The 11,846-nt window shown below is 38.0% G+C and overlaps 1 protein-coding gene across 1 annotated transcript in view; it reads left to right on the top strand.

Annotated features, from left to right (window-relative positions):
• The first annotated feature begins 252 nt into the window (after nucleotides 1–252).
• LOC132027307 (phospholipid-transporting ATPase ABCA3-like) overlaps nucleotides 253–11,846 on the top strand; it is a 139,502-nt gene continuing 127,908 nt past the window's right edge. Inside the window, exons 1-2 of the mRNA XM_059416059.1 lie at nucleotides 253–312; nucleotides 663–918. Of these exons, the coding sequence (XP_059272042.1) occupies nucleotides 253–312; nucleotides 663–918 (316 nt within the window). The remainder of the gene's footprint in view (nucleotides 313–662; nucleotides 919–11,846) is intronic.

The following is an 11,846-nucleotide window of genomic DNA, read 5'->3' as shown; positions in this document are numbered from 1 at the left end:
CTTTCTTTGTGAATGTGGGTCTGCAACCTATTACATTTTGCATCTCTGTCATCTAATATTTTCCTGCATATTAGAAGACCATTAGATGTCTAATATAAAAATAGGAGCAGACGAATACTTATTTCAAGATTGATGAAAGAAGAGTAAAACAATGAAGTAATCCTTTCAGTTGACTAAATTTAACATTTTTGCCAGGTGATGTAAGTTTTTGAAATGTTTACTTCCCGTTGAAATTCCATTCTTTCTGATAAAATGGACTTGTTGTGGCTCAACCAATTTGCAGTCCTCCTCTGGAAAAATTTCGTTTTAAAGGTAAGTGGAGGTGTCTGTGGGAAATGATTGTAAAGGCTAATGAACCTGAAGGGGAGAACTTTAAATAGTTTTTTTCACTTCATTTTAGTTTATGGGGGTTTTTTGGTCCTTTTATTTCCATGGCTTAATGTAGCAATTCTAATTCTGAAGAGTACTCATAGGATGTATCAATAGAATAGATAATGAAATGTGGAAAAGGGTGAAAAAGGCTAGAAAGCCATTCATATTGTAGAATGGAGCTGAACAATATGTTTAAATTGTATACACATATATGCACAAGAATATAGAATCACACACAGATACACGTATATAGACTCTTAATTATCACAATCCTTTTGTTTCTTTTGCAGAAAAGGAAGATACTTTCTTTAGTTGTGGAAATCTGCATGACAGTCGTCTTCTCTCTATTGATTTTGCTTTATCGCAGCAATACAAAGAAGACTTTTCAGAATGTCACGGTTTTCCGTCCTCTTTATTTGATAACTCCGCCTGATTTCATCTTTAAGGGGGACCTTGAATATGAATTAGCTTATGTGCCTTCTACAAGTGATGTGGTAAAAAATATTACTGAGACAGTGAAAAACACATTAAATATCAATTTTACAGGTTAGAAATTGTGATGTCTAAAATGTTTTTTGTAGGGATGCCTGGGTGGCTTAGTTGGTTAAGCATCTGCTTTTGGGTCAGGTCATGATCCCAGGGTCCTGGGATGGAACCCTGCATCTGGCCCACTGCTCTTCTGGGAGCCTGCTTTTCCCTTTCCGTTTCTTTGCGACCCCCTGCCCCCAACTTATGTGTGCTCTCTCTCTTTTTCTGTCAAACAAAAATCTTAAAAAAAATTTTTTGGTAGCGTAATTATTAGCTTGTTTTTGAAGAGACATACTTAAGTGAGCATAAACTTGTGCATTAGTCTCCTGAGTATAATAATATGAACTCTGTCACATAATATCAGACATACTCTTGTCATAGTCATAAACAATATATGTTTAAAATTAGATGATGAAATTATGTAATTGTAAATCTTTGTCTCTGACTGCATTCTTAAACTAGGGTCAGCACTTAGTAGTGTGCCAAAGAGACACAGAACGTCAGAATGACTTGAGTAGTTTCTTCTTGAATGCAAACATAAACTCTACCTCGAGGTGGTTAATTTTACACATTTTAATGAAAATATTACTTAAGTGTGATATATGAATGCATCTGAAAAGAGTAAAACAGCATAGAATTATACCGGAACAATCCTCATTGCCTTACAGTCGCCTCCCTCTGCACCTGTTTCTCTTCTCTCTCTCCAATGTTAAAAACACTGTCAGAATTTTGGTAAGCATCTCTCCCATCTTGTCTCATGATCTTACACGTGTGTGTGGGTTTATTCTGTTACATACTCACACAATTATGTATTTATTTTCCTCATTTTAAGGGCAGGGCTTTGATATGGAGGGAAAGATAGAAACTACATATTTACTTTGCTATCTTAAAAACCATCTTTAAAAAATAAAGCTTTACATTGTATAACTTAATGCAAAATTCCCATGGATTTTAAAATTAGAGATGAATCTCCAAAGAAAATAAGTGCTTGTGGTGGGCTTAAAGTTACCTTTTTAACTATCCCTTTATGTGAGGGTGGGGAATAGAGAACAGGCTGCTGTGCTCTCATGGGAAAGTCTAAGAGGTATTGTTACTCTGTCATAAAGCCTTCATGAGAAAGTGTGTCTGAAGAATGGAGTAGAAATCTGATGCATTGAAAGTCCGTGGTGGCATTTGTTAATTAAATGTCTTAATAGAGTAAAGCGCTAATTTAAAGGGAAGGAAGCTGAGAAATTTTCCTCCTCTTGATTGGGCCAGACACCTTGTTCTAGTTTCTGTTGAACCATTTCTAGAAAAATAGCTCAGTAGATTTGAGAGGATATGTGCAAAAGTCTTCATTTGGAAAACTTCCATATTCAGATTATAATCTACTCTGAAGAATTATAACTTCTTTTTTTGAATTAACATATAATGTATTATAGGCCCCAGGGGTACAGGTCTGTGAATCGCCAGGATTACACACTTCACAGCACTCACCATAGCACATACCATCCCCAGTGTCCATAACTCCACCACCCTCTCCCTACCTACCTCCCCCGGCAACCCTCACTTTGTTTTGTGAGATTAAGAGTCTCTTATGGTTTGTCTCCCGATCCCATCTTGATTCATGTATTCTTTTCCTACACCCCAAACCCCAACCCCCATTGCATCTCCACTTCCTCATATCAGGGAGATCACACATTTGTCTTTCTCCAATTGACTTATTTCACTAAGCATGATACCCTTTAGTTCATCCATGTCATCGCTAATGGCAAGATTTCATTTCTTTTGATGGCTGCATAGTATTCCATTGTGTGTGTGTGTGTGTGTGTGTGTATACACACACCACATCTTTATCCATTCATCTGTTGATGGACATCTGTTTTCTTTCCATAGTTTGGTTATTGTGGATATTGCTGCTATAAACATTCAGGTGCATGTACCCTTCAGATCACTACGTTTGTATCTTTAGGGTAAATACCCAGTAGTGCAATTGCTGGGTCATAGGGCAGTTCTGTTTTCCACATTTTGAGGAACCTCCATGCTGTTTTCCAGAGTGGCTGCACCAGCTTGCATTCCCACCAACAGTGTAGGAGGGTTCTCCTTTCTTCGCATCCTCGCCAGCATCTGTCATTTCCTGACTTGTTGATTTTAGCCATTCTGACTGGTGTGAGGTGATATCTCATTGTGGTTTTGATTTGTATTTCCTTGATGCCAAGTGATATGGAGCACTTTTTCATGTGTCTGTTGGCCATCTGGATGTCTTCTTTGCAGAAATATCTATTCATGTCTTCTGCCCATTTCTTGATTGGATTATTTGTTCTTTGGGTGTTGAGTTTGCTAAGTTCTTTATAGATTTTGGGCACTAGCCCTTTATCTCATAAGTCGTTTGCAAATATCTTCTCCCATTCTGTCAGTTGTCTTTTGGTTTTGTAAACTGTTTCCTTTGCTGTGCAGAAGCTTTTGATCTTGATAAAATCCCAATAGTTCATTTTTGCCCTTGCTTCCCTTGCCTTTGGTGATGTTCCTAGGAAGATGTTGCTGCAGCTGAGGTCGAAGAGGTTGATGCCTGTGTTCTCCTCAAGGATTTTGATGGATTCCTTTCTCACATTGAGGTCCTTCATCCATTTTGAGTCTGTTTTCATGTGTGGTTTAAGGAATTGGTCCAATTTCATTTTTCTGCATGTGGCTGTTCAGTTTTTCCAACACCATTTGTTGAAGAGGCTGTCTTTTTTCTTTTCCTTTTTAAAAAGATTTTATTTATTTATTTGACAGAGAGAAAGATCACAAGTAGAGTGGCAGAGAGGCAGGCAGAGAGAGAGGGGGAAGCAGGCTCCCTGCTGAGCAGAGAGCCTGACGTGGGGCTCGATCCCAGGACACTGAGCTCATGACCTGAGCCTAAAGCAGAGGCTTAAACCTGCTGAACCACCCAGGCACCCCAAAGAGGCTGACTTTTTTCCAATGGACATTCTTTCCTGCTTTGTTGAAGATTAGTTGACCATAGAGTTGAGGGTCTATTTCTGGGCTGTCTATTCTGTTCCATTCATCTATGTGTCTGTTTTTGTGCCAGTACCTTACTCTCTTGATGATGACAGCTTTGTAATAGAGCTTAAAGCCTGGACTTGTGATGCCACCAACTTTGGCTTTCTTTTTCAATATTCTTTTGGTTATTCAAGGTCTTTTCTGGTTCCATATAAATTTTAGGATTATTTGTACCAGTTCTTTGAAAAAAATGGATGAATTTTGATAGGAATTGCATTAAATGTGTAGATTGCTTTAGGTAGCATAGACATTTTCACAATACTTGTTCTTCCAATCCATGAGCATGGAACATTTTTCCTTCACTTTGTGTCTTCCTCAATTTCTTTCATGAGTACTTTATAGTTTTCTGAGTATAGATTCTTTGCCTCCTTGGTTAGGTTTATTCCTAGATATCTTATGGTTTTGGGTGCAATTGTAAATTGTAATGGGATTGACTCTCTTTCTTCTGTCTTTTTGTTGGTGTAAAGAAATGCAACTGATTTCTGTGCATTGATTTTATACCCTGACAGTTTACTGAATTTCTGTACAAATTCTAGCAGAGTTGTTGTGGAGTCTTTGAGTTTTCCACATATAGTATCATATCATCTGCGAAGAGTGATAGTTTGACTTCTTCTTTCCAATTTGGATGCCTTTAATTTCTTTTTGTTGTCTGATTGCTGAGGCTAGGACTTCTAGTAATATGTTGAATAGCAGTGGTGATAATGGACATCCCTACCGTGTTCCTGACCTTAGCGGAAAAGCTCTCAGTTTTTCTCCATTGAGAATGATATATGCGGTGGGTTTTTCATAGATGGCTTTGATCATCTTGAGGTATGTGCACTTTGAAGAGTTTTGATCAGGAAGGGATGCTGGACTTTGTCAAATGCTTTTCCAGCATCTACTGAGAATATCATATGGTTCTTGTTCTTTCTTTTATTAATGTATTGTATCACACTGATTTATTTGAGGATGTTGAATCAACATTGCAGCCCTGGAATAAATCCCACTTGGTCGTGGTGAATAATCCTTTTAATGTACTGTTGGATCCTATTGGCTAGTATTTTGGTGAGAACTTTCACATCTGTGTTCATCAAGGATATTGGTCTGTAATTCTCTTTTTTGATGGGATCCTTGTCTTGTTTTGGGATCAAGGTGATGCTGGCCTCATAAAATGAGTTTGGAAGTTTTCTTTCCATCTCTATTTTTTGGAACAGTTTCAGGAGAATAGGTATTAATTCTTATTTAAATGTTTGGTAGAATTCCCCTGGGAAGCTCTCTGGTCCTGGGCTTTTGTTTGTTTGGAGATTTTTTTTTTTAAAGATTATTACTATTTTTTTAAATTTCTTTTCAGCATAACAGAATTCATTGTTTTTGCACCACACCCAGTGCTCCATGCAATACGTGCCCTCCTTAATACACTCCACCTGGCTTCCCCAACCTCCCACCCCTGACCCTTTAAAACCCTCTGATTGTTTTTCAGAGTCCATAGTCTCTCATGGTTCACGTCCCCTTCCAATTTCCCTCAACTCCCATCTCTTCTCCATCTCCCTATGTCCTCCATGTTATTTGTTATGCTCCACAAATAAGTGAAACCATGTGATAATTGACTCTGCTTGACTTATTTTGCTCAGCATAATCTCTTTGAGTCCCATCCATGTTGCTACAAAAGTTGGGTATTCATCCTTTCTGATGGAGGCATAATACTCCATAGTATATATGTACCGCATCTTCCTTATCCATTCGTCCATTGAAGGGCATCTTGGTTCTTTCCACAGATTGGCAACCATGACCATTGCTGCTATAAACATTGGGGTACAGATGGCCTTTCTTTTCACTACATCTGAATCTTTGGGGAAAATACCCAGTAGTGCAATTGCAGGGTCATAGGGAAGTTCTATTTTTAATTTCTTGAGGAATCTCCACACTGTTCTCCAAAGTGGCTGCACCAACTTGCATTCCCACCAACAGTGTAAGAGGGTTCCCCTTTCTCCACATCCTCTCCAACACATATTGTTTCCTGTCTTGCTAATTTTGGCCATTCTAAGTGGTGTAAGGTGATATCTCAATGTGGTTTTAATTGGAATCTCCCTGATGGCTAGTGATGATGAACATTTTTTCATGTGTCTGATAGCCATTTGTGTGTCTTTATTGGAGAAGTCTCTGTTCATATCTTCTGCCCATTTTTTGATATGATTATCTGTTTTGTGTGTGTTGAGTTTGAGAAGTTCTTTATAGATCGTGGATATCAATCTTTTGTCTATACTGTCATTTGCAGTATCTTCTCCCATTCTGTGGGTTGCCTCTTTGTTTTGTTGACTGTTTCCTTTGCTGTGCAGAAGCTTTTGATTTTGATGAAGTCCCAAAAGGTGATCTTTGCTTTTGTTACCTTTGCCTTTGGGGACATATCTTGAAAGAAGTTGCTGTGGCTGATATTGAAGAGGTTACTGCCTATGTTCTCCTCTAGGATTATGATGGATTCCTGTCTCACGTTGAGGTCTTTTATCCATTTTGAGTTTATCTTTGTGTATGGTGTAAGAGAATTGTCAAGTTTCATTCTTCTACGTATAGCTGTGCAGTTTTCCCAGCACCATTTATTGAAAAGATTGTCTTTTTTCCACTGTATATTTTTTTCCTGCTTTGTCGAAGATTATTTGCCCATAGAGTTGAGGGTCCATATATGGGCTCTCTACTCTGTTCCACTGGTCTGTATGTCTGTTTTTATACCAGTACCATGCTGTCTTGGTGATCACAGCTTTGTAGTAAAGCTTGAAATCAGGTAATGTGATGCCACCTGTTTTATTTTTGTTTTTCAACATTTCCTTAGCAATTCGGGGCTCTTCTGATTCCATAAAAATTTTAGGATTATTTGCTCCAGCTCTTTGAGAAATACCGGTGGAATTTTTTTTTTTTAAAGATTTTTATTTATTTATTTATTTATTTGACAGTCAGAGATCACAAGTAGGCAGAGAGGCAGGCAGAAAGAGAGGAAGGGAAATAGGCTCCCCACTGAGCAGAGAGCCCAATACGAGGCTCAATTCTAGGACCCTGGGATCATGACCTGAGCAGAAGGCAGAGGCTTTAACCCACTGAGTCATCGAGGCGCCCCAATACCAGTGGAATTTTGATCAGGATGCTCCCAAATCAGTCAAAGACCCCACTGAAAAGGAGAATTTCAAACCAATATCATTGATGAGTATGGATGCTAAGATTCTCAACAAGTTCCTAGCAAACGGGATCCAACAGCACATTAAAAAGATAATGCACCATGACCAGGTGGGATTCATCCCTGGGTTATAAGGATGGTTCAGCGTTTGCAAATCAATCAATGTGATAGAACATATCAATAAGAGAAGAGAGAAGAACCACATGGTCCTCTCAATTGATGCAGAAAAAGCATTTGACAAAATCCAGCATCCGTTCCTGATTAAAATGCTTTAAAGTGTAGGAGGGATAGAGGGAACATTCCTGAACTTCATAAAATCTATCTATGAAAGACCCACAGGAAATATCATCCTTAGTGGGAAAAAGCTCACAGCCTTCCTGTTGAGATCAGGAACACGATAAGGATGCCCACTCTCACCACTCTTGTTCAACATTTTATTAGAAGTCCTAGCAACAGCAATCAGACAACAAAGAGAAATAAAAGATATCCAAATTGGCAATGAAGAAGTCAAACTCTCTCTCTTCGCAGATGACATGATTCTTTATATGGAAAACCCAAAAGACTCCACCCCCAAAGTACTAGAACTCATACAGCCATTTAGTAATGTGGCAGGATACAAAGTCAATGTATAGAAATCAGTGGCTTTCTTATACATTAACAATGAAAATACAGAAAGGGAAATTAGAGAATCGATTTCATTTACTATAGCACCAAGAACCATAAGATACCTGGGACTAAACTTAACCAAAGAGGTAAAGGATCTGTGCTTGAGGAATTATAGAACACTCATGAAAGAAATCGAAGAAGACACAAAAAGATGGAAGAGCATTCCATGCTCTTGGATCAGACGAATAAACATTGTTATAGTGTTTGGAGATTTTTGATGACTGCTTCAATCTCCTTACTGGTTAGGGGTCTGTTCAGGTTTTCTATTTCTTCCTGGTTCAGTTTTGGTAGTTTATATGTCTCTAGGAATGAATCCATTTCTTCCAGATTGTCAAATTTGCTGGCATAGAGTTGCTCATAATATGTTCTTATAATTGTTTGTATTTCTTTGGTGTTGGTTGTGATCTCTCCTCTTTCATTCATGATTTTATTTATTTGGGTCCTTTCTCTTTTCTTTTTCTTAATTCTGGTCAGGGGTTTATCAATCTTATTAATTCTTTCAAAGAACCAGCTCCTAGTTTCGTTGATTTGTTCTATTGTTTTTTTGGTTTCTATTTCATTGATTTCTGCTCTGATCTTTATTATTTCTCTTCTCCTGCTGGGTTTAGGCTTTCTTTGTTGTTCTTTCTCTAGCTTCTTTAGGTGTAGTGTTAGGTTGTGTATTTGAGACTTTTATTGTTTCTTGAGAAAATCTTGTATCGCTATATACTTTCCTCTCAGGACTGCCTTTTCTGTGTCCCACAGATTTTGAACCATTGTGTTTTTATTATCATTTGTTTCCATGAATTTTTTCAGTTCTTCTTTAATTTTATGGTTGACCCATTCATTCTTTAGAAGGATGCTGTTTAGTTTCCATGCATTTGGGATCTTTCCAAATTTCTTCTTGTGATTGAGTTCTAGCTTCAGAGCATTCTGGTCTGAAAATATGCAGGGAATGTTCCCAATTCTGGTTGAGACCTGATTTATGACCCAGGATGTGTTCTGGAGAATGTTCCATTTGCACTAGAGAAGAATGTGTATTCTGTTGCTTTGGGAGGGAATGTTCTATATATATTTGTGATGTCCGTCTGGTCCAGTGGGTCATTTAAGGACTTTATTTCCTTGTTGATCTTTGGCTTGAATGATCTGTCCATTTCAGTGAAGGGAGTGTTAAAGTCCCCTACTATGACTGCATTATTGTTGATGTATTTCTTTGATTTTGTTATTAATTGGTTTATGTAGTTGGCTGCTCCCATGTTAGGAGCATAGATATTTAAAATTGTTAGATCTTCTTGTTGGACAGACCCTTTGAGTATGATATAGTGTCCTTTCTCATCTATTATAGTCTTTAGCTTAAAATCTAGTTGATCTGATACAAGGATTGCTACCCCAGCTTTCTTTTGATGTCCATTAGCATGGTAAATTGTTTTCCACCCCTTTACTTTAAATCTGGAAGAATCTTTGGGTCTAAAATGAGTTTCTTGTAGACAGTATGTTGGTGGTTTTTTTTTTTTTAATCCATTCTGATACCCTTTGTCTTTTGACTGGGGCATTTAGCCCATTTACATTCAGGGTAACTATTGAGAGATATGAATTTAGTGCCATTGTATTACCTGTAAGGTGACTGTTACTGTTTATTGTCTCTATTCTTTTCTGATCTACTACTTTTAGGCTCTCTCTTTGCATAGAAGACCCCTTTCAATATTTTCTATAGAGCTGGTTTGGTGTTTGCAAATTCTTTTAGTTTTTGTTTGTTCTGGAAGCTTTTTATCTCTCCTTTTATTTTCAATGATAGCCTAGTTGGATATTGTATTCTTGGCTGCATATTTTTCTTGTTTAGTGCTCTGAATATATCATGCCAGTTCTTTCTGGCCTTCCAGGTCTCTGGGGATAAGTCTATTGCCAATCTAATATTTTTTACCATTGTATGTTACAGACTTCTTGTCCTGGGCTGCTTTTAGGATTTTCTCTTTGTTGCTAAGACTTGTAAATTTTACTATTAGATGACAGGGTGTGGACCTATTCTTATTGATTTTGAGGGGTGTTCTCTGTGCCTCCTGGATTTTGATACTTGTTCCCTTTGCCATATTTGGAAAATTCTCTACAATAATTCTTTCCAATATACCTTCTGCTCCACTCTCTCTTTCTTCTTCCAGAATTCCAGTTATTCAAATATTGTTTTGTCTTATGGTATCACTTATCTCTCGAATTCTCCCTTCGGCATCCAGTAGTTGTTTGTCTGTTTTGCTCAGCTTCTTTATTCTCTGTCATTTGGTCTTCTGTATCACTAATTATCTCTTCTGACTCACTTATCCTAGCAGTAAGAGCCTCCATTTTTTATTGCACCTCATTAATAGCTTTTTTGATTTCAATTTGGTTAGATTTTAGTTCCTTTATTTCTCCAGAAAGGGCTTTTATTTCTCCAGACAGGATTTGTCTAATATCTTCCATGCCTTTTTCGAGCCTGGCTAGCACCTTGAGAATCGTCATTCTGAACACTAAATCTGACATTATTACCAATATCTGTATTGGTTAGGTCCTGGTCTTTGGTACTGCCTCTTGTTCTTTTTTTTGTGGTTAGTTTTTCCGCCTTGTCATTTTATCCAGGTAAGAATTTAAGAAAGAGTGAATAAAATACTAAAAGGGTGGTAAAGACCCCAGTAAAATGTGCTTTAACCAAATCAGAGGAGACCCCAAATTGTGGGGGGAAGAAAGGGGCTAAAAAGAAGTTCAGAGAAAAAAATTAAAAAGAGAAAAAAATAAAACAAAATATAAAAAAGAAAATATGTATATATTAGACTGGTGAATAGGATAAATTCACTCACTTAATTTTGGGAGTATTTTGGTGTCTTAGAAGAAACTACGTCCCAGAATTTTTAAGAATGAAAAAAATATATAAGGGTAGACACAATGAAGGGATGGAATATGAGTATAAAGATGAAAAAAATGTTTTTTTAATTTCTAAAAAAGGTGTTGATAAGTTGTTTGGGAGAATAAAGAAAATGAAAGTAGAGAGAATTGCTCAGGCTGGAGACTAGAACAAAACCCTGTTCTAGATTTAGGGAATATTTTGATCTGTTAGAAGAAGTTGTATCCCAGATATTTTTAGAAGAAAAAAACCCTTTATGTATATAAAAAAAAAGTTAGATACAATGAAGGATAAAATGTGAGTATAATAATGAAGGTTCAAAAAAGATTTTTTTTGAAAGATGTTGTTAAGATAAACTAGTTAAAAAATGTTAAAAGAGAAAAGGGTAAAAGTTAAAAAAATTTAGCAGAAGAAAAAAATAAAATAAAAAAAATTAATTAACTTTGCAAGACTAAAGAATCATGGGGAGAAAGCCATGAATTCCATGCTTAGCTTTCTCCTCCTCTGGAATTCCACTGTTCTCCTTGGTAAGTGAACTTGGTTGTGGCTGGATTTCTTGCTGATCTTCTTGGGGAGGGGCCTGTTGTAGTGATTCTCAAATGTCTTTGTCCAGGACAAAACGGCAGCGCCCTTACCAGCGGCCAGGCTAAGTAATCCACTTGGGTTCCCTTTTGGGAGGTTTTGTTTCCTGAACACTTTCCATAGAGTTCTGGAGGACAGGAATGATAATGGTGACCTCCCAGTCCCTGGCCCGGAGTAGTGGAGAGCTCGGGCCCCACTCCTCAGTGCACCCTCAGAGAAAAGTACTCAATCACTCCCGTCTCCCTGGCCTCTGGCTGAGTTCTGAGCTCACCCAGGCTGTGACCAAGTGTCTCTGTCTCTGGCACACAGCCCTGCCTGGAGTCTCTGAACCCCGCAGATCCCTGAGCTCTTCCAGGAGAGTCTCCCCAGGTCTTTTGGGGTCTCCGCTCACAGAGCAGTGACCTGTGCCACAGATCACGGTAAGGTAACCCCAAGATGAGAGCTCATTCCTCAGCTCTATCTCTGACTTAAAAGTTCTGATTTTGTGCTCCCTTGCTCTGCCACTTGCTGGGAGCCGGCCCCTCCCCCAGTGGTCTATCTTCCCGCCGCTTTAGATTCACTTTTCTGCTGATCCTACCTTTTAGAAAGTGGTCGATTTTCTGTTTCTAGAATTGTTGCTCTTCTTCTCTTCGATCTCCTGTTGGATTTGTAGGTGTTTGGGATGGCTTGATAAGCTATCTAGCTGAT

This window comes from Mustela nigripes, chromosome 11 (assembly GCF_022355385.1).
Source record: "Mustela nigripes isolate SB6536 chromosome 11, MUSNIG.SB6536, whole genome shotgun sequence".
Classification (NCBI taxonomy): domain Eukaryota; kingdom Metazoa; phylum Chordata; class Mammalia; order Carnivora; family Mustelidae; genus Mustela; species Mustela nigripes.
Note: the sequence above shows the minus strand (reverse complement) of the source record. Positions and strands in the feature narration are given on the sequence as shown.